Source organism: Athene noctua, chromosome 5 (assembly GCF_965140245.1).
Source record: "Athene noctua chromosome 5, bAthNoc1.hap1.1, whole genome shotgun sequence".
NCBI lineage: Eukaryota > Metazoa > Chordata > Aves > Strigiformes > Strigidae > Athene > Athene noctua.
The window spans coordinates 57,399,280-57,421,139 of NC_134041.1; the positions used below are offsets into that span (position 1 = coordinate 57,399,280).

At 43.8% G+C, this 21,860-nt stretch overlaps 1 protein-coding gene across 22 annotated transcripts in view; it reads left to right on the plus strand.

The window, feature by feature from the left end:
• TCF7L2 (transcription factor 7 like 2) overlaps positions 1 to 21,860 on the plus strand; it is a 182,049-nt gene that overhangs the window by 45,406 nt on the left and 114,783 nt on the right. For 20 of the 22 annotated variants that reach the window (XR_012633731.1, XR_012633732.1, XM_074907752.1 and 17 more), the window contains one exon: positions 19,833 to 19,934. The exons of 1 other annotated variant lie outside the window; for it this stretch is intronic. Coding sequence is in view for 19 of the 21 variants with exons in the window: in XM_074907752.1 (XP_074763853.1) it covers positions 19,833 to 19,934 (102 nt within the window). In the remaining 2 variants the exon portion in view is untranslated. The remainder of the gene's footprint in view (positions 1 to 19,832; positions 19,935 to 21,860) is intronic. One more of the 22 variants, XM_074907760.1, reaches the window with a different exon arrangement.

Sequence of the window (21,860 nt, forward strand, 5' to 3'; positions counted from 1 at the left end):
CTCCTCTTCCAGGTTTCTTATCATCAATGTACAGGCTAGCAGCTTCTTTCAGCCTTACAGCTAAAGAGGGCTTTGCTACAGCCAAAAAAAAAAAAAAAAAAAAAAAAAGGAAGAAAACCAAGTCCCAGAACACCCAACCCAAACCCCAGGTCCTGTCCTGATGCTTGCCTCCGTGTAACTGAGGCATCTCAGTGGCCAGGAGATAGCTGCCATTTCCAACCATTCAGCAGTCTTAAGTCTATGGAGGGGCCATGTGTGCGGCTGCATCTAAAATTTTTATCACCACCACTGCAGGTGAAAGGCTTTCATTTGGCTGTGCTGGTCCAGCAAAGTCTATTTTATTTATGTGCTTCCAAGCCCTTAAAACTTCTTTTAGGGTACATCAGTAGGGAGTTAATAGAAACTTTGAAATAGGAAAAATGCCTGTGGGTTAAGCAAAAACCTAGTTGACCAACTTGAGCATAAAGCTGGTACTTAGTTGGTAGGTCATTTGCTGCGGGGGAGAGGGGAAGGTGGACTGCTGGACCACAGATAGCATTTCCCAGAGGGAAAGAAATTGTAAACACAATTAGCTCTTAATTTGGGAAGCAGCGTATGTTTTATTTTCTTGTGTTTGTATATTCTTGTAGAAAACGCTTCTAAGTCTTACTGCAGTTGGTTGTTGTTTTAATATTAGCTCAACACATTTCTTTGTACATACGAACTAGAGTAGCATATATATGGGCTGCTATAAAAATAATCACGTTTGGGAAGAATGAAAATATTCAAGGGTTTATTCTCTGTAATTTGCTTTAAAAAGCCCAGCAAAGAAAACGTGCCTTCATAGAGAAGTTTAAAATTTCTTTCATTCAAGTTCTTCTCAAGAGAAGCAGGGTGAGTTTGGTTTTTTGGGGTTGTGTGGTTTTTTGTTTTTTTTTTTTTTTTTTTTTTTTTTTTTGTTTTTTTTTTTTTTTTTTTTAAACAAAATGTACTTTCTTAAAGACTAAAATGTCTTAAGCACCAGCATACTGCTCTACCTTGTTTCTGCTAAGTGGGATTATAAGGGATTTAATTCTGTGAGAACTTCTCTGTGTTGCAGGAGGTGACTTTTTACACTGTGTTAGAGTGAGCGGTATGTGACACTCTCCTCTGGTTCCCATCACATCCCTCCGCTTTCCTACCGGGGTATTCCCTCAGTGCCAGTACCTAAGCGTCAGGGGCATCTTGGATCAGGTGGGACAGAGGAGCAAAAAGGTGGGTCAGGAATAAAAAAAACGACTTGAAGACCAGGTAGTTAGGAGCAAATTGTATAGATTTCTCTTTGCAGGTGTGATAGTTTTGAAACCCACTTGCTGTGTAGGTTTTCCTGTCATAATATATGCAGTCAATAAATGCTAGTGACTCGGCCAGCACCACTCGGGGAACTGATCTAGCCATGCCTTGGAGCACCCGTGTGACTTGAAATACAATGCAACCTGCAGGGCTGCTTCAGTTTAAAAGTTGTTTGCATGGATTGGATTGGATTGTTAGCTCCTGTCTGAACATAAATGTTGTCTTTACTTTTTAGGAAAGTACTGTCCCTGCCTTCTTTTTCTTCCCAGTTTCATCAGTCTCTTTCTTGCTTTTCCCAAGCTAAGTGATTTTTCTGGCATGGTGAATGCACTGCACATAGTAAGAATGGTGACTTGAAATGGAGTATAAATAGAGGGAGAGTAGCTGTTCTGATTGCCATGGAGCACAGAGAGCAAACAAGTCTTGGGGAATTTTGGACAGACAGCTAGAGTCTTACATATTTACTTATTTTTAATTTTTTTTAGAGGACTTGGAAATTCTTGGTGATATTAAGGAGATTTAGGTGTAGAATTTGAAACTTGGGACTGTCCCTTTGTAAGCTACTGTTGCTGCTCTCCATTTATCACAAGGAGAAACTATTCTGTCAGGATGCCTAATTCTTGAACGGCATCTCCGCAGGTAGGAGGCGTGTAAGATTTGTTTCAGTATCTCATTTTCTTTCTTCCCATCCCAGTGTTGGCAGTTGCTTCTTTTCATAGTCATTTTATATAGTTTTTTGGCTGATACACAGATAATTTTGTCGTCTTTTTCTTCTTTTTTTTTTTTTTCCTTCCCTCCCCAGCTCCCTTTGCATCCCTTGTAGCTCTAGAGAACTGGCTTGTTTATTGCTGGTAGCGTGGTTCATGCCAAGAAATCCTGACTCCTGGTGCATTATCGCGGGGCTGTGACGCAGGGCAGGATCACGTTCCAGATCTAGGTCTTGTTTATTTTGGATCCTTCTCATGCTGTGGAGCAGCAGCTAGTACTTGACTTCTCATACTGCTCCATCAGCTCCATCTTCTCTGGCCCAGGATCCTGCCACCTCCTTGCGTGTGCCTGCTCGGTCTGCACGTCTTGTGCTCCAAACCCCCTGGGAGAGGAGGGCTGCAAGGGATCTGGGGGATTCCTCGTCATGAAAAAGCTTTACCGAGAGGCTGGCTGTTCATTTTGTATTAGAAACTGTGACTGGAGGGTTATTTTTTGTTGTGGTTTTTGGTGATTTTGGGTTGGGTTTTTTGTTTGTTTGTTTCTTTGTTTTTTCATCCCCTTCCTGTAGTTGTTTGAATTGTCTTTTTACGGAAGGAGGTATAGGGGATGTTATATGGGGTTTGCAGATTCAGAGCTCCCCTGCATCCATAACTTGCAATCCTGGTCCAAGCTCATTTATCATTTTACAATTCAGTGTTGAGATTTTTCTTTTTCCTTTTTTTTTTTTTCCTCTCCCCACCTATTTTTTTTTGTCTGCATATTGCTTGCCCTGTGCAACAGATGTGAGGATCTGATCCCACTTCCATTGAAGTCAATAGCCAAATTCCTATCGACTTCGCTGACAGCGAGAGTGAGCCTCTGTCTAGGGAGTGAGGATTAGAGCTAAGTAGGAGTAAGTAAAGTACAATAAAATCAGAATATCCTACTTACTGCTTAATGCCATGAATTCTGTTTTGAAGAATTTCTGTTTTGAATCCCATGGCTTCTTATGCTGGTGAATGCCAAGACCTGAATTCACGGGGGTGGGGAAGAGGAGGAGCTGACAAGCATAAGAGGGTTTTGGTTTCTAGAGTTAGGAGGGACATTGGTAGAAAGGAATGAAAAACAGTCTGTGATTCCTTCATGACCCTGCAGTAAAAGGACTTCAGCTGATGGATGAGGGGCTTGGTTTGGCAGACAGGCTGCACTGGATCCACTTTTGACCATGTCAACCAAGTGTCACTGTCTAAATCTGGAATGCTGTTGTGTATTGTGGGAATATAAATAAACCCAAAAAAGGCTCAGGAAGGGGAAAATGGTTGGACAGAATCTTAAAATAAAAAAATTATATATAAAAAAAAAAAATCGCCCCCTTCCTGCCCCATCTAAACACATGGATAAAATATAAATACAAAAAACCAAAAGAACCAAAACCCCGAACCGAAAAAAACCCTGAACAAACAGGCTCAGGGAGAGAGAAAAGTGATAACTTTCTAGATGTTTTCCTCCAGGACCAGCCTTCCCAAAGGCATCCAGATCTGCTCCAGGGAGGCAGTAGTGAAACGTGGTGGAAGCCCCTTGTCCCCATTGTCCCCATGCAGCCCCCTCTTCAGCAGCCCCTGTGCCCGCTCCGGGATGTGGGAACTGCCTGTCACTGGGGCCATGCCATGGCCGTGGGCTTCTCCTCCTGCCTGGGGTGTGGTGACACGTGAAGGGGTGCGTGGACTTGGACCCCTGCAGATATCAGCATGGCCTTTAGCACCGCCGCCTCTTGGGGCCCCATAAGGAAGAATAGGCTGTTATCCTGGCAGGGCAATATTATCCGCGTTTTACAAGCAGGAAGGCTGAGGCGAAGGGTTTATTTTTGTGTGACTCATTCAGGATGGCCCAGGAGCCTGTGGCGGACGTGGAAATTCAGTGTGTCACAGAGCCCTGCTCCTGTGTTGTCTCTCCCCGTCCTGCAAAGATTGTGGGTTTGCACAGCGTAGCGGCTTGGGGATGCTTTTCTCGTTAGCAGTGTGCTGCTGGCACGCGTCTGCTGTCTCTCTGGGCAGCATGCAAGGTGTGGCTTTGCGTCAGAAGGGGTGATGGGGGGCTGCTGATTTTAGGGAACAATCTGGTACTGCTAGAAAATGCAGCGACAGAGAAACAAGCCCCATTTCTGGGGTCGTGAAGCCAGGTAGACGCAGAATGTGGATTTTGCTGCGCCACTTCCACATGTCACTGCTCCGCTAGGATGCTTTCTTCGCTGGCTTTTCCTTTCTTTTTCCCTTCACTCTCTCTTTTGGCCAGGATTTTAACATATATCACAGGCTGGTAGGCTAAGAGCCTGGGACTTCCCCTCACCACACTCAAAGTCTTTGATCTTTTGCTTTGGAGGTAACATCAAAAGAATGGCTGAGAAAGACAGCCAGTGCTGTGAAGTTCAACGTTCAAGTTAATAGCTTGACTGAAGGTTGTGCTGCATTGCTGGAGCTGGAGTAAACAGAGGCGAGTGCACGCATTTCCCTGGAAATGGACCCCAGTGCTGCAGAAGGGCTTCATTTGCATTCACAATTAATCTAGGTCCTACCAAAGGGCAGGCTTGTAGTTTTATTTTGTTACTTTTTTTTTTTTTTAATTAATTTCTCCTGCATGGGAGAAAGAAGCGGGACAGTTGGTTCAGGGAGCTGCTTTACTCGGTGGTCCCAACGGCCGGTGGTGGCCATGTATGCACCCTTGCAGCCCTGTCCTGCAGATTGCCTGCACTTTGTAATTCCTGGGTTTTCTCCATTTTCAAAATGATTAAGCTAAAGTCTGTTACCAAACAATTATTTTCCCCCTTCTTTTAGTAATAGTAAATAAATCTCTAACCACTCCCTGCCCAAGCATACAGTGGATAGTATGGGCTTCCACATGCCAGCTTTTTTTTTTTTTTTAAATTCCCTTCCCACTTCTGTTTGAAATGCTCCTGATGTGTGTGGGCAAATGGCTGCTCCATCCATTTTTCCATTGCTGTCTTCTGCTGTTTTAGTGGCCTCTATTCTGTGTGTGTGTGTGTGTGGTTGCTTTGATTTTTATTTATTTTTTTTTAAATGTACTGTAAATAAGGTTGGGAATTTTGTATGATTTTTCAAGATATTCCACAGACAGGCCCTTTTGTGCGTGGTTTATGGTGTGAGGTGCAAGGTACTAGGCAGCACAGGATACTCAAAGTTGTTAATGATTTGGCTTTGGTAGTAATAATATTGGAGTATTGGAGTTTCTGAGTGGCAAAACGTGAAGACTCCAGCAACTTCATCAAGGTTCTGGATGCTTGTGGATGAGCTGGCCTGATATATGTGTATGTGTGTGTGTATATATATATATGGCCTTAAGGATATGTATGGTCTGGTATATATATCCTTATGTTTACAAGTTTAAAGCATCATTATGAGGGACTTAACAGTATATGGGTTGTCTGCAGTGTGGTTTGATATGTATGTATGTGGAGTGATTGATGTGAGTGTTAAACTGTATAGTGAAGTAAGACTGAAGAACTCCCCATTGTTTTCAGACACATCTGTATGAGAGAGGCACCAAGGACACTGCTAGTCCCTGCATAGAGGTGTGTTCTTAATCCTGAAATAAAAATAGGAGATTCAGATGAGGAGAGAAGTTAATGGCCTTAATAAACTGAGAGGGGACATTTAAATTTGGATGGTGAAAGCACTTCGTGCGATACAATTTTGACTTCTATAAACCAACTTATAAAATAAGAAAGTATTAGTCACTATATTTTTGCAAATTTTTCATCTTTTGAGTGGTGCTTTTGTGTGAGTCTTATATCACTCACCAGTGCAAGGGATGGGATTCACAAAGGAGCAGAACCAGTCAGGCACCCAAGTCCTTATGGCTTCTTGGAAAAATCCTGACCTGAATCCTTTGCCCTGTTGAGTGAATTAACTGTTCTGAAGTGTGTGGGAGTTCAGGACATTCATGCCCTCTCGAGGAAATGTGGAATGCTCTGGCGAGTAATGACCCCACTGCGTGAGACCACAGGGCTTTTTCTACAGGGACAGTGAGGCGTGATAATTTTTGAGCCAATTATCATTCAGAAGCGATGGCAAAACATCCAGCTCCACAGAATGACAACCTGAAGTACGTCTTGCAGGAGCTGCCTATCTTTTCCTGGACTGATGGAAGAGGTGGTGGAAGACTGCATTGAGGTCCTGCATTTTTCCCTTGCTATTCTCCTCCTGCTCGGTGGATAGTTAGTTATTTATTTTTTTAACAGAACGCAACTAACTGTACTCATTAAACCCATACACGGTCAAAGGAATTTTTCTACAATACTTCGGCTACCCTGATAGCTGTCACTGTAAATCTTCCCCCGGGAGGGATTACCTGGGGAGCAGGGAGGGCAGGGCAGTTTGAAGTCCCACTGCCCTTCAGGTAACATCCTAGAAACAATATGTTGCAAATCCCAGTGGTGCTTGGGGGGGGGGGGGGGGGGGGGGGGGGGGGCAGGAGGAAAAGAGTAATAATTTTCAGTAGATTAGCAGCTATTGTATCACTGCACGTTGCTTAATAAGCCTGATGTTACATGTAAGAGGTAAGCTCCTTAGTGAGAGTAGGGTGCACTGTAATGACCTTTTGTGTGCAGGTCTGTTGAGATGAAAGGTCCCTCCTGAGGTTATCAGTTTAGCTCTGCAGCATGCAGAAACACTGACTTCAACTTACTGTCCTGTGCAGATGCTCTTCAGTCTATTAATGCTCTCAAAAATCTGTTTAGGAACCTGTTTTTTCTTTCTCTTGATTCCACCTAGGACAAATTTGACTTGGAAATAGAACAGAAATGCTGTGTCGTGATTTTTAAAATAAATAAATAAGCTATTGCTATGAAAGGGAGCTCATTGATCCTTACTTGCTTCATTTATAATCACCCTTGTATGCAGTCACCCTACCTCATCTTTAAAGAACAAAAACGCCTCTCAAAACCCCACCAGACAGCTAACATGGCTTCTTGTGTCCCTCCCCGCCCCAGTCTTTTCAACCTCAAGAACTTATAAAATATAAGTGTCCACAATAAGATTATAAAACGTTGTAAGATTGGAGTCTTTGCTTTCCCGGCTGTTCAGTAAATAGTCGGTGTCTCTTGGATGTGCCCTCAGGCTCTGAAACCTGAGGCCTGCCCACATCTTGAGTTCTACTTTCCTCCTTGCAAAGTGCCTCTGGCTAGTGGAGCTGTCGATGCAGCCCCTTCCACTCCCCCCCGCCCTGCGAAGAAAAAGCCTCTTTTTTTTTTTTTTTTTTTTTTTTTTAAAGACAGCTGTATAGCTGTAACAAATCCCGAATAGCTAGTGGTTTTTTTTCTTAGCAGTTGCAGGTAAGGCTAAACCCTAAAATATTCATTTGACACCTGTGGGTCCAGGGCACTTAGCGCAGGCGTGTGAAAGCTCCGGTGCCGCCGGTTTGTCTGTGGCTCTCCCGGAGGGGCCATGGGGGCCGGCGTGTGTCCCCATCCTCTCGCCAAGCCTCTGCAAGGGACCACCCTGACCCCGGGGTCCGTGCCGCTGCCCCTGAGCCCGGGTTGGGCCCTTGGCTTTCAGAGAGCATCCCATAGGTGAGTGCCTTTCGCAGGCTGGCGCCTGGGTGGTCCAGGGCTGGGCTGTCATCTCCCGGAGCCTTTCCCCGAGGATTCCTGCCTGCTGCTCCTGCACGGGCTTGTCGAACCCCCGGCCCTCACCCTCCTGCGAAGGCGAAGTGCGAGCTGGTGCCTAACTCCCAGGATTTAGTAGTGAAGAGGCTGCCCCGGGCTGGCTTCGGGAGGGTGAAGCGCTGCGCGCCCCCGTTTTGCCTTTTCCCGGGGAGCGCAGTGCTTCGCAGGCGCCTCTCGGCCGAGGGGGGCTGCCGCGGTCCCGCCGCCCCTCCCGGGGAGCCCCGGTCCCCGCACCCTCCCTCACCAGGGCTGGGCCCGGGCCCGGGGGGAGCTCCCACCGGGAGCAAGGCATTTGCTAATTGTATCGGAGTGGGGGGCTTGAAGCTATTTCGCCATTTAACTCTGTGTGAACCCCATTTGCCATCCTCGGAGGAGATTTCGCTCCGGTTACAGAGCCAAATACACCTTTCTACTCTGCTTTCTGGCTCTGAAGTGGAAGTTGTTTTTCTAGTGCCTGCTAAGTTCCTGTAAAATATTTTTTTTTTTTGCATATTCATATGGAGAGAGAGGGGACATAACATACATGAACAGGCTTAAAAAACACTCAGTGTTCCCAAACCATAGTCCTTTAAATAAATAAATATAAAAGCTGCCTTGCGGGCCAGCCAGTTCAAAATGCCTGCACTATATTTAGCAACAACAGCAACATTTTTGGCTATTTACAGATTTATACGCTCAGGGCTGCTCTGATGACTCCTTTGTTTTAACTTTGGGGTTGTGGCATGCAAGTGTGACAAATGCCAATCTGGGGAGCGCGGGCGTGTTGTGTCTGCGGGAGCGCGGGCTCTGCTCCCCGTGGCCATGAGTTAGGTGTTCGCTGCAGGGTTGCTGCAGGAAAGCAACCCTCACCTCTCCAAAACAAACCTCTTCCACAACCACAAGAATTTGGCGCATGGGGCAGAGTCCCTCCAGGACATGAGCTATTGCAGAGCTGCTGATACCCTTCTCCCTGGGACAGAGGCCCCCCTCCCAGCCAGCATTTCTACACGGATTTTTTTTTTTTTTTTTTTTTTTAAATTATGATTTTTTTTCTCCCGCCTCTCTTCCCCCCACCCATTGAGAGGAAAAACACAGGCTCACACTTTTCGCTATGCAGAAGAAAATCTGTTTTTTCCTTTTTCTATAGATGCATGTGTATGATTTTTGATTTGATGTTTTAAAAAGTGGGTTTTCCTTTTTTTCCCAATTTAATAAAACTGAAAGGATTATTCTGTGTTAATGCATTGTGCTGTTTGATGTTTGTTTCTAGCCACTTTAGCTCAGGGAGTGGCTAGACCAGTGTAATTGTTTTGACCTAAGAAAATTTATCTCTCTAAATAAACAAAAAAAGAACATTTATCCAAATCTTCCAGTAGTATAATTTGTACGTATTTGTCCCTAAAATATGTCAATTCAATAGAAGTGGCTTAAATTTAATGGATAATGTACTCTTACTTTTCAAAGTGCCTTTCAAATGCTAGACTATTATTTGAATTTTATAGGAGTTTGACTTGTTTTCCTTGTTAAGCCTTTTTAATCAAGAAAAATAATTCACAGTGGTCTTAATTCTGGACCATATTTGCTTTCACATCTTGTGTGTCTGCATTGCCTTTAAGAAAAAACAACATTTTGTTTGTTCTTGAGGAAGAGTTTGTGTGGCTGATGATTCAACTAAGAATATTTTTTTAAATACTTCATTTAAATACCATAAATGCATATTGCATTGTTTTGGTAGTGCTGGAGGAAACCAGAAAATAAATACATGGGGTAGCAGCCCAGGAACAAGAGGTGACAGCACAGATTTAGTGAGTACTTCATTTGTTTGGTTTTGCTTTCAATCCAAGTGATTCACTTAGTCCTCTGCCTAAATATAATTCTTCCTACTTAACCAGGAGTTAGCTTTGTGTTTGGCCAGACGGGGTGTCTTTTCCATGGGTATCTGAAGGCAAGCCTTCATCTTTTCCTCTTCTGATGGACAATTGAGACATCCATCTTACGTTTGGAAGGAAAACTGGTGCGAGTGGTCTTGCTGGCCCAACGGACTAATGCTATCGGAGAAGCAAATAGGAGGATTATTGATAGGGGAAACAACTGGTGCCGAATCCTGGGAGGGAATGTTTCTTTCCCGGCTCTCTAGGAGGGATTTGGAAAGAGCCGTAATCCTGGGTTACGAGTAATTTGTTACAGCAAGATGATACTTGAGTGGCAGGAGGATTCTGGCGGAGACAGCGAGAGGGTTTTATTCAGAGGAGTAGCTGGTCTCACAGAAGGTCAGTCTGACACAAATCCTACCCCAGCCCACAAGTTTTGTTTCTCAGCCAGCGCAATTAGCTGAGGGGACTCTCGACCTCTTTTACATCTTTCAAAGGCATCTCCATGCATCTGAACTAAAAGATTACGGCGAGGAATGTGGACAAGGATATGATGCAGTGGAAAGTTGTTGTTTTTTGGTTTTTTTTTTTGGCTTTGGGTTTTCTTTTTTTTCAAAGGCAGGCTTTCTGAAAAACAGAATAACCTCAACAGCAACCTTCCCAGCTTCTCCTAGGAGGTCAGAATATTGCTGGTTTCAGTGTTATCTCTGGGACTTTTTTCCTGAGGTTGCCTTTAGGTTACATTTTTGAGTTAACTTTTTGGGTTTGTGTTTTTTTTTGGTTTGTTTTTTTTTTTTTTTTTTAAAGATAGACAAAAGCTACCAACCCTGGGGAAAGAGAATTTTGCAAGTTCTTGGTTTTCAGGAGGGCCTGAAACCCTTGGAGCCATCTATTCTGCAGTAACCCCTTGTTGCATCGAAGACCCAATAGCACATGGAAACCACAAGGGAGGCGACAGGAAATTCGGTATGAAATTTGCTGGGTTTACTAGAGAGTGGCTCCCGGCAGTTCACCCAGAATTGCTACATCGACAGGAATTTTTGTGGTAGTGATTCGAGTCATGAGTTTCACTTACCCAACAGTGGGAGAAAATATGACTCTTACAGTAAAACCCCGTAAAGCGATGTTACAATAACAAGCAAACAGCTAAATTCTCCTGTAACACTTTTATGCTGGGATCCCACCCACCCCTGTCTCTCATTCACAGGTGCTTCACAGAACCCAAGATGAGAATTGGGATTAAAGGGTGAAAAAACCCCATACCACCAACCCAGATAGTCTGAGAGGCCTCTTCAATGGGGGATGCACCTCGTGGGGCATCCTTCTCCCATCTCACCTGTGTCACCTGTCTGCTGGCTTTTGATAGCCAGAGGTGCTGAGTGCTTTTATCAGTCAACCTCCTTTTGGCTCAGATACTGTAAACTGAGGTTTCTGAAGTCATGCAGCTCCTCACAGAAAGCGTGTGACAAACTGCTTGCTAGTATTCAGTCTTGTGGAAGTGGAGCACAGTGCTGCCTTGCTGAGGGCCACCGCTACACAGCCACCCTGTTGCCGCAGCCTGTCCTGGCCTTTATCATCCTCCTTCATCCCTCCTCACCATAAGAAACCAAATCAGATGCTTTTTCTCTCCCACAAATCGGAAACACTTGGGAGAACAGATTGGGCAACTGTCAATCTCTGGTTATAGTAAGAAATGACAAAGACAGGTAGGTCCAATCCAGGACAGAGGTGCACAAAGATAGGCCTCTGTCTTTTTTTTTTTTTTTTCCACACAGACATACATGCAGTGATAAATGGTATCAGTTCAGCAGCCATTTTGCATCCTGGTCATGTAGAGATTACTTTCCTGATAGCCGTTAGCACCAGGGTACAGAAGGAGTCTGGTTAATGCTTCCCATGATTAGGAAACATGTAACTCCCACTCCACACTGAGTGATGGAAGCAAGGTCAAGGTCGGGGTGAGTTTTGGAGAGCCCCTTTTGCTCCTTACACCACTGCACTGCCTGTGCCACAGATCCATGCAGCGGGGTGAGAAGGGAGCAGGACAGAGCAGACGTGTTCTGCAATGTTAAAGCACATGGTTGACCACTGAGCTTTGTTAGGTTGGTTTGGATTTTTTTTTTGTTTTTCTTTAAAAGAAAAAGGTAGTTGCAAAGCTTGAAGTTATAGTACCTCCTTTATAAATGGGGTTATGCTCTTAACAGAGTTGGAAAGTTTTAAGGGAGGCAAGGTTCCCCTGGAGCAGCCCTTCTGTTACAGTGGAGGTAGTTCAGTGCCGTGATCTCTGTTTCTAACGTGCTGTCAGATATTTTTACTGTCTGTCTTTAATGGGGAGGAAAGGAATTATATTTTATAGACCATAAAATGCATTCTTGGACTTCATGCAAACACTAGTTACCAATTGTTCTCTCACTCTCTGGGAGATTGCCAGGAAGAGAAATTAAATGTGGGTCTGTACATCAAATTGTTCAGTGAGTCTTGGAGACTGGTTTAGCTTTGCTGAGTCTAAACAAGCCGTATCTACAGAAAGACTTTTTTGAGATGTCATGACTGCCCCATTCTTTCTCTAATGGAAACTCTATGCTTGAGTGGAACAGAACAGGTTGCAGAGAAAATCTGGGGAAAGGAGTTTGACGATTAAGAAGTTGGTTTTTTGTTGGCTTAAAGTAAGTAGATAAAAAGTTTGTTCTTATTCCTCGACTGAAATTATGCTTTTATTTGTGCCTGTCTTTTGGAACAGTACTTTGTAGACATGCAAATAGTACTTAGCCAGCCTGCTGATTTGTGCAGCGAGGGCTGTGGGGGCTTTCAAATTAAATGGGGAAAGAGTAATGGTACTTTCCCAAGCTCCACCCAGGATCAAGAAACACTGCCTGCAGTTGTTTTGCGGAGATACCATGTGAACTGCAGAAAGTAATGCTGTACTTCTGAGTCACATGAACACTCTTCCTCTAGTAAAGCTAAAAAAATTATTTTTAATTCCTACATAGCTGATTAGCCTTTGCTTAGCTTCTTCATGCTCAGTATCAATATCCTAGAATTCAACTGTAGTCTACCAGTCTTGCATTCATTAGAAGCAAAAACCCTGTTTTACTTCAGTAAAACTGATGGCAAGGATGCCTTTCATCCACATCAGAATGAGCAAATAATTATCTGAATTTGCTTGAACTTTCATAGGCAATAATTTTAAAGGAAGCTTCTGGTTATTCTCTCTAGCTCTCCCCCACGGCAGCCTCCTCTGTGCCCTTATCACTGTGTACAGAAAAACATTGTAAGTAGGAGTGACGTGTGGCAGTAGTAATGGGATGTAGCTGTTGTATTGCATCTCATCGGGGATGTGGGAGAAGAGCTGTGTGCGCTGTGAGAGCATGGAGCTTGGTGATTAGGTCAGGAGAAAGCAACTGCTCTGGTGCTTGTGGGACGTTCCTCTACCTCCCCTCAGTCTGATTGCTCACCCAAGAGGGAGCGGCAGTTGTTGAGGAGGCTCATGGGTCTCAAACTGTTTCTCCGTGTCTTGTTCCACCCCAAAAGGGGCATCATCTTTGCCCATCGCGTTAGATTGCTCTGTGGCTTCAGTGAGGCACTTACAGATCACAGGATTTCTGCTTTCAGGCATCCCTCCTTTGAGATGATCTCAAACTCTTTAATTGCGAACACATTTCTGTAGCTTTCAGGCAGTGGAGGAATCTGGCTTTTCCTTTTTTTATGCACTAGCAGCGCTTCAGCAATGTCACAGAGGCATAGGCAAAATATTAAAATGGGCAACTCAAGGCCCTGATTTCAAGGACTCTTGTGCATTACTGGAAAGGAAGAAGACAAGGTGACTTGAGTTCTCAATAATGGGGAAGTTCAAGGCACTAGAAGTGTCTTTTCCAGGAATATATCACACGAGGGTTTGGCTGATACTAGCATTGCTGAATAAGTGACATTTTTAAATTGGGAAGAGGACTTAATGACCTATGTGCGTGTGTCTGTGCAGGTACACAACACTTACCAGTTCTTTTTTTTTGTGCCTTTTTTTCTCTATTTATGTATTTTATTTAATCACTTATTTTTGTAGTGTTGCAATAGTTTAAAGGGCAATATTAATTTTTTTTTTAAAAAGGAGATATGTGATAAATACTTCCGTGTTCTACAATTTCATGCTTTCATTTCTTGAATGCTGTGGAGAAATCTTTTGTGCGGAAAGGATCGGTGTCATTGAAATGAGCTTCGTTGCTCTCATTTTGAGCAGCTCCCTTGTGCCTCGTCGTGGTACATTACATATTCTGTAGAAGGGCTGAACGTTGTGGGTGGTGTCTATTACTTCTCATACAAAAAATAACAGGCATTGCAGATCTGCAAGAAATAGGAGGCCCTCTTAAAGTTCCTTCAGTTATTTAAAATAAATCCTTCAAATTTTGCTCTCACACCGCACACCTCTACAAACAAGGTGATAACTGAAGACCAAAAGAATAAGGGGTTGAGGTAGATTAAGGGATGGAGCAGAAGCTGAGGGTCTGCTTTTAAATCCTTAGAGGCTTTGCCTTCTGACTTTAATGGGGACACTAGTAGGTTGCAGACCTTTCTTTGTAGGTACCAAGATGAGTATCCTCTTGCAACTATTTTTCTTGTCCACAGAGAGCAATTAAAGTCTTGTTAAGCTCTTTGTTCCTGTCACCTTCCCCATAAATCTCAGCCCTCCCCTCACCATTGCACTCTACTATGTTACTACTGGGTTATCTCTGGTTAAAATTTGTCTAGATGTCTGCTTCCAGAAGAGCTGCTAACTAAATATAGAAGAAACTCCTGAGCTTAAAGTTTGATGTCCAGGTGTGTACTTCCATGTGATTCTGCAATGCTGGCCAAGGGAGAGACTAACAGCAAAACTAGGATCACAGATATTTCCGCTTGCATGGCCTGCCGAGATCCAGGGAGAAAGTGCAGACTCTGAAGGTGAAGATGTGGTCCCATGGTTAGGGGAGCTATTGGAGGCCTGTGGCATCAAGCTGTGACTGCAGGAGCCCTGCCCCTACTTGTTTCAGTTCCTGGGAGCTAATAAGCGCCAGCTGCAGGAAACCTGAGCTGGAAAGTGTTGTGCAGCTTTCCCTCCATTTAAAAATACATATTTTCAAAAAAACTGTGTTTATGTATTTATATGCTGTGGGCCATCACTCGTAGGGCATTCCAGCAGTGAAAACAATAGCGTGACAAGGGAGCAGCTCCAGGTTGGTCGTCGGTGCAGGAAACACCTGTGAGCTCTGTGCCATCCCTTGCATCGGGGCTGCGTCGTGAGTAAGAGTTTCCACCAAACTCCTCTAGCCTTGGATGTGAATTTTAGCAGTTTTTGGCCATCTCTGCTGTGAAATCTTGGGAAAGATGTTTGTTTGCCCTGTTGGTGCTCAGGAAGGCAGCTGCTTTGGGTGGTGTTGGGGGGGGGGGGGACATGCAGAGCTGCTCTTGGTGGGTCTGTGCCTTGCAGGACTTTCTGGTTGCAGATGGGAGGGGTGGATGTGATGCTCACAGGAGTGGAGGGTAGGGTGGGGTTTTTTTGGTTCCCCTTCTACAGAAAAAAAAAAAAATCTGTGCCGTTCAAATCATTTGCCTTTTCCCTTGTGCTGACAATTTAACAGCCTTTTTAAAAGCTTTGGTTTCTCTCAAGTACGCTCGCCCCATACGTGTTTTAATTTTTGTGCGGAGGCCTGGAGCTTAACAATTATTTTGCTTAAGCTCTCTGAGACTTGCCATAAAACTTTTTTTCCTTTCTTTTTTTATTTTTTTTAAAACACACACATGCTAATGATCCCCATCAGATCATATTGTTAAACAGGGAATAAAATGCTTATGCCAAGATGACATTATTTAAAAAAATGTTAAAAGCAGGCCAGCAGAGCTCATTTCAACAGTTTTGCTCTGAAATAATTTGCACAGATTTGTTAGAGTTAATTTGTTGAAAAGTTCAATGTTTGTACAGGCAAGTCCCAATTTCCACACTGAGACGCAGAAGCGGGAGAGGACCGAGTGTGTGTCCAGTGTTTGCAGGAGCAGGATGGTGGGAACTTCCCTCCCTCCTGCCCTTCCCCCCTGGTGCAGGAATGTAAAAAGCAGTGTCAGAAGGCTGGGAAAGTCGGCTTTGGATTTTTGCGGACTCCTTGCAAATCAGAGGAACTGTCTGGCTCAAATCTGCATTTAGGGCCAAGAGAAGAGGATTTCCTGCTATTTAGTTGCTTGAGGAAGGAAAGGATTTACCTCTCCACTGTAACAGGACTTAATTTTTCTCCTCTTTAATAAGAATATCGTAGTGTAGGGCAGCAGTAGTAAACCTGCAAAAGCAATCACGCCTCTCCCCCCTCTTCCTTTACCCTCCCCACACCATGATGCAACTCCCCCCCCCTGCCCAAGCATCCTCCCATCCCAGCTCCCAGCCCCGGCGATGCCTTGGCATCTCTCTCCATCGTGAAGGAGAGTCGTGGAGGGGGCGGCTGCTGCGACGTCGCTCGCTCGGCCGGCCGCCTCGCTCGGCCCACCATCTGGATCCAGTTAGCTCTCTCGGCAGTAGGGCTGAGTCTCATTTCCTCCAACCAGTAATGTTATATAGGCAGTGATCCTGTTCTGCCCTAACATAATTGAAAATTATGTGTATTGTAGACTCGCAGCGCTGAAATGTAGACTCGTAAAAATCTGTGGCTCAGGTAGCCTGTGGAGATTGAATTTGGCACACAATGAAGCTTTTATGTAAAGTAAGAATTATAAGCCACCACATCAATATTGTGTTACAGGCATGACAATTCTTGGATGAGGAGGCCTTGAGTCAGGCTCGTCACCTTAAACAATGCTAATATTTCATACTCTATCAATGGGGCTGGCGTTTTGAAGCCAGCAAATTGGACTTACTTTCTTTTGTAAATGTCCCGCCGTGGAAGCTGTGGGTTTGTTAGCTTGATGCAGGCATTGGCTGTGGGCTCTGGCCTCTGTTTATCTGACAGACAGAACATCTCGCCCTTGGCAGGGCCGGGATGCTGCTCTGGATCTTGGCCACTTGGTAGAGCTCATGGAAGTTGCTTTATTGACCCTTGTGTGTTACTGCTCTCTGTGGAGACAGAGTGTTTTATTTTTAATTTTTTTTCCCCCCACTGGTGCAAATGGAAGCTGTCCGTGTGTGTCCTTGAGAGCAAAACTGAGCCCTCTGGGTTTGGACCATTCCTGCTGTGCTCCACATGCATGTCCAAGAGGAGAAGCAGCTTTGGCTGTGTTTTAACCTTTGCACTGTAAGCATTCTTGGATCCTCTTTGGTAAGGGTGGGTAAAGAGAATGACTTTATTGAGAGTCCAAACTAAGGGTTTTAAAAGCTGAAAAGCAAAGTAGCAGTAAGCTCTTCTGAAACTTTCATCTTGCACTTAGGCTGGTCAGCCTGGTGTGAGAGCACCTCTGCTGAAAGTATGGTCTCTTGTGAGATCGAGGTGGAGCAGGAGCAACCATACCTTCTTACTCTGTTTTTTTCTGAGGGAATTTATTGCTAGTAAAACCCAGCAGAACTGACAGTCCTGAAGGCTTTGTAATCCCTGCAGTAATTACTGACTGGACAGGGTCTGATGTGAGCTTGCTTATGCTGCTGTGTCAGTGCCTCAGTCTGCCCTTGGGGCAGTCTCAGAGAAGCCCACGTGTTTCTTGGCCTGTGTTCTAGGACAGCTGCTGACCTGAGCTCCTTCATGGGTTGTCATGGTTTAGGAATATTCCAGGGTTGCTCATGACCATGGAGTGGTCATGGAAAATGAGGGCGATTGGTTTATTTTGGTGGGTAGTGGCTTAGTGGCCATTTCCTGCAACGCCACCAGTTGAGCTGGCAGGTTCTTGTAAGTGCTTTAGCTGTTGTAGAAATTACGTCTCACTCTCCCAAATGGTTGTAGAGTTTGAAACAGAGGCGTGTACCACGAGGCACATACCCTCTGAGGATGTTTTCCTTGGAAAAGGGGAAAAATACTTCACTAGCTGGCTGGAAAACCTGAGGAAGCCAGTAGTAGCCATGACCCATCAGGACCCTTTCTGCAAATTCATATGCCCCTTTATGTTTGGTGGTGTTACAATCACTGTCTAAGAGAACTGATGGACTTAACAAAAGTGTAGGAGTTGAGTTGTTTAATAGTGCCATCTGCAAATCCTAAATGTATCAGATTTCTCCTCAAGTTAAGAAGCTCTCAGTCGACTTAGGTTTTAAGTCCATTTTCTGTACACTTGGGTTGCATTTTTAAGCACTTTTTTGAAACCACAAAGGGTTAGAAAGTTACTTTAACATCATCTCAACTTTAAAATTTATGTGGTGGTCACCTATATTGATGGGCAGGGATTTGATACAAGCAGTCAAATATCTGGAGGCTTACAGTTGAGTCGTAAGAGTTAGAAATGTCGCTTATGGTAGACTAGTTCTGGTTTGTTTGAGTTTTATTTCTTGTTTTTAAGAAGTGCTGAAACATTCTGGTCTGCATAACACAAATCCCAAATGTGAAGATGAATAAAAACAAGACTTCTTGGAACTTGAGGAACTCGTATGGGGCACAAATCCAGTGTATGGGTTTGTTTATTTGCATTCCAGTAGCTCAGAAATCTCGGGCCCTCCAAGTGATGGGAATTGGTAATGCATCCTCCTTCTGACTCCTGCTTCTGGTCACCTTCGTGCCCAGGGTCTTGCAGCAAACAGACTTGTATGCTAGCAAATGTTTTGCATACGTGAGCAAATGTGATAGTGATGTGCTGAAAGCATGGAACCAGATCTCCTTCCTTCCTTCATGGAGATTTAGATATGACTTCCGTTGTTCTTCTGCAGTGGTGGGGGTTGTTTGTGTGTGGTTGTCCTTCAAGATTACTCTTACTTAAAAAAAACCCAAACCAAAACCAACAAAAACACCCCCCCCCCCAAAAAAAAAAAAAAAAAAAAAAAAAAGAAGAAGGAAGGGGTAAACATAACTATTTCTCGAAATATTTTCTAGGAATAGATCTGTTAGGACAACCAGAGCCTAGTGCTAAATAGGATCTTCTGCAGTGGCCTGATCTATGTGTACAGATGCTTTTCTTAGTTCTGGGAGGGAGCTGATGATGTATGGCATGATACAGGGCTTTCAGAGATCACGTATTAGCCAGTATGCCTAATTGGCACAGTGCAGCACCATGCAGAGGGAATAGCTTGGGCTGAAATTATATTTAGATGTACTGCGTAGAAGTCTGTTTGGGCTGACTAATTTCTCTGTGGGGCTTCTCTTGGTCAGAATCGAGTGCTTGTGATGCAGCAATCTGGGTACCAGCTCAAGACTTCACCAGTTGGTGGAAGCCTGGAGCTCCACTGTGTGATCCGACGGGGGGTGCAATGGCTCCTCCGGTGAGTTTAGTGACAGAACATGCATACCCAAGAGCAGAAGTTTTAGTTGATATTTGATGCCGTTTAGATTTGTGGGGATGTTCTGCTCTTTCTTGAAGAGTAGTTGAGCTTTTTTTGCTTTTGAATCAACACCCGCTTACGCTGCAGACTCGCTGCCTGTGTGTATTCAGCCTATCTGCCAGTGCCAGTGACAGAAAGGAGTTGTGGCTATGCCCAGCGCCTGCCCTGCACAGCGTGGCCTGGGTGCACCAGGCGGTACTGCCTTGGACATCATCAACGGGAGAGCTTATTTAGTTTGGCCTTGCAATTGAATAAGTTACACTGTGCGAACCCCTTCAGGGTTGTCTGACAGAAGATGAACAAGAAGAAAATAATCCATGGTGACTTCCAGGAATGATGAAAGTAGAGAAAACAGGTGCTAAGACCCAGCAGTGATGGGTCTTTTTGGGGTAGACCTCTGCCTTTTAGGGCTTCTATAGCACTGTGAAGCCAGAGGAGTTGACATGGTGCATTTGTTGAAAGAAGGTTGACAGATGACCCATTAAATAATGAGATCATGTTCTTAACCCACGAGACGTGTTTTCCCTCTCCTGAGACTGATAATTCACCTTCCCCTCCTTTGTCCCATCCTGTCTATGGTTTTGATATTTTTGTTTCTGTGTGGGTTTTATTCTTCTTCCAGATTTGCTATGATTAGTAAAATCAATGTAATACTGTCTTTGCAATCTGCTTTATTTTCTTATTCCTGAACTGTAATGTGGTGGTATGAAATTGTTAGTGTTCTGCACAGATTTTGTCTCCACAAACATGCAAAGTCGTCTTAATTTTTGTTTTCAGTTCCTTGCATAAGTTTTAATTTATATCTTTTTACCCATGTTACCTAAGATTTGTTATTTTTTTTGCCTTTCTTTTCTGAACTCATTTTTCTTTCCCCATTTTTGTTTCCTCCATCCAGTATCTGCAGATGAAATGGCCACTGCTTGATGTTCAGGCAGGGAGCCTTCAGAGTAGACAAGCCCTCAAGGATGCTAGGTCTCCATCTCCAGCACACATTGTTGTAAGTAAACGCAGAAAGATGTTCTTCCTTTGTTTAAAAAAAAAAAAAAAAAGGCATTTGACATTAATGGCATTGGTTGTCATCCGTTTTCTTTTATACAAACCAAAAGAAAAATACTTAAAAACAAACAAAAACCCTAACAAGCCCATGGTAAAAGGAGGGAATACATTTACTATTGCTGGGCTGTTTATGAGATTATCATTCATGTGCCTCGTAGGAGAGCAGAGAATTGAAAATGCTCTTTACACACTGCAGAATTATTTAGTGGCAGTGAAGTCCAATCAGGCTGGTTTACACATCTGACAATGTTGAACTGAAGAGAATGAAGAGACACTTTTGGAAAGCATTAAAAAAATAAAAACCAAGCCTGTTCTATGGCCTTTACTAAAAAATTCTTTTATTACAAAATCTTGAATGAAAGTTTTGTGAGAGTTGGTCAGCATTTTACCTGGGTGCAGCCTCAACAGAGCACATGTCCCTTTGTGTTGTGATGACTTTTCATTTAGTGTAAAATGTGTTATTGAATGTTTACTACTTACCTGCAAATTATCAAACCTGCTTTATAATGAGTAGCATTGCTAAACCCAGCTTCATTTATTAACTTCTCAATTTTTCAGTTCTTGGTTAAATTTTCTTGCTTCTATTATAAAAACAATGATGACTTTGAAATGTTCAATACAAATTTGCATGACAGGGGCTTGGGGTTTTATTTTACTTTCTAACATAGCGTCCCTAGAGGTCTAAAATAAAACTGTTTATATGGTGTTATGGAAGAGGGGCGGTATGCATTGGCCCATCCTCACCCATAGCCAGTGTCAGTGCTTTCTGTTGTTAAGGACCATCTTAGTTCTAGGTGTTCATCTGAGAAATTTATTTCTGGGGAAGATGGCACATAGTGGGATAGCATATAGTTTATCATCAAGTTTTACATGGGTTTGTGTTTTTTTTTTTTTAACATTTTTATAACCATTGGATGATTAGGTGAATCCCAGGAAAAGAAACATTGTTCTTTATCTTTTGCTATACAGTGTAAAACTGACATAGCTGGTAGATCATCCAAGACACACATTTGTTTTGTTAGAAATCTCAAATCATACTAAATATTTTTGAGGAGCTTCTTTTTCCGTTGTCTCTAACTTGAGAAGTGTCAGCCCTTTGCTATGAGTGTCTTTATTTCTTATTTAAAAAGAAGAACAGTTGCCTGTCTTTTAGAGTCCACAGCTTCTAAACCATCCCAGCAGAGAGCGATGGGAACAAGACTGGTATTTGCCTAGTTGCTATGTAGCATTGGTTGTTTCACTTTTTCAGAATGACTTTGCTCTTCCTTCCCATCCACTTGGGCTGTCACTCTAGGAAGAGATCAGAGAAAAGATGTTTGGCTGGTTATCTTGAAATCTACAGCCATCAAAACCCGCTGTCATCTTACTCTTAATAAGAAATGAACCAAAGTAATTTTCTCATTTTAATTTTTTTTTTTACTGCTGTGCTGGAGGACCGGCACAGGGCATGGGAGTGTTCACGGGACGCTGGGGCTGGCACGGTGAAGTTGTGTCAGGGTGGTAGGAGGTGATGACGAGGGAGAAGGAAGTTTCTCCTGGCTGGTTGCAGCCTGGGAGGGCAGGCTGAGTTTGGTGGGTAGCTTCGTTGGGGTTCATCTGCACTTCCCAGTGCTGAGCATCTGCTGTCGCTGGAGCTTCCTGCTGCGCAGGAGAGCAGGCGCTTGCCTCTTAAAGCCAAAGCAGCTCATTGTGCTGGGGAGGGCTGGTTGGGATCCTGGCTCCCCCGGCCCGCTCCAGCCTCCTCACCCAGGTATGGGCAAGGTGGAGACGGGTGAACAACACAAACACACCAAAAAAAAAAGGGTTCAAAAATTGCAATCATTTTGGAAAATAAAGAGAAACATGTTTCCAGGGAGGCTGAGGTTGA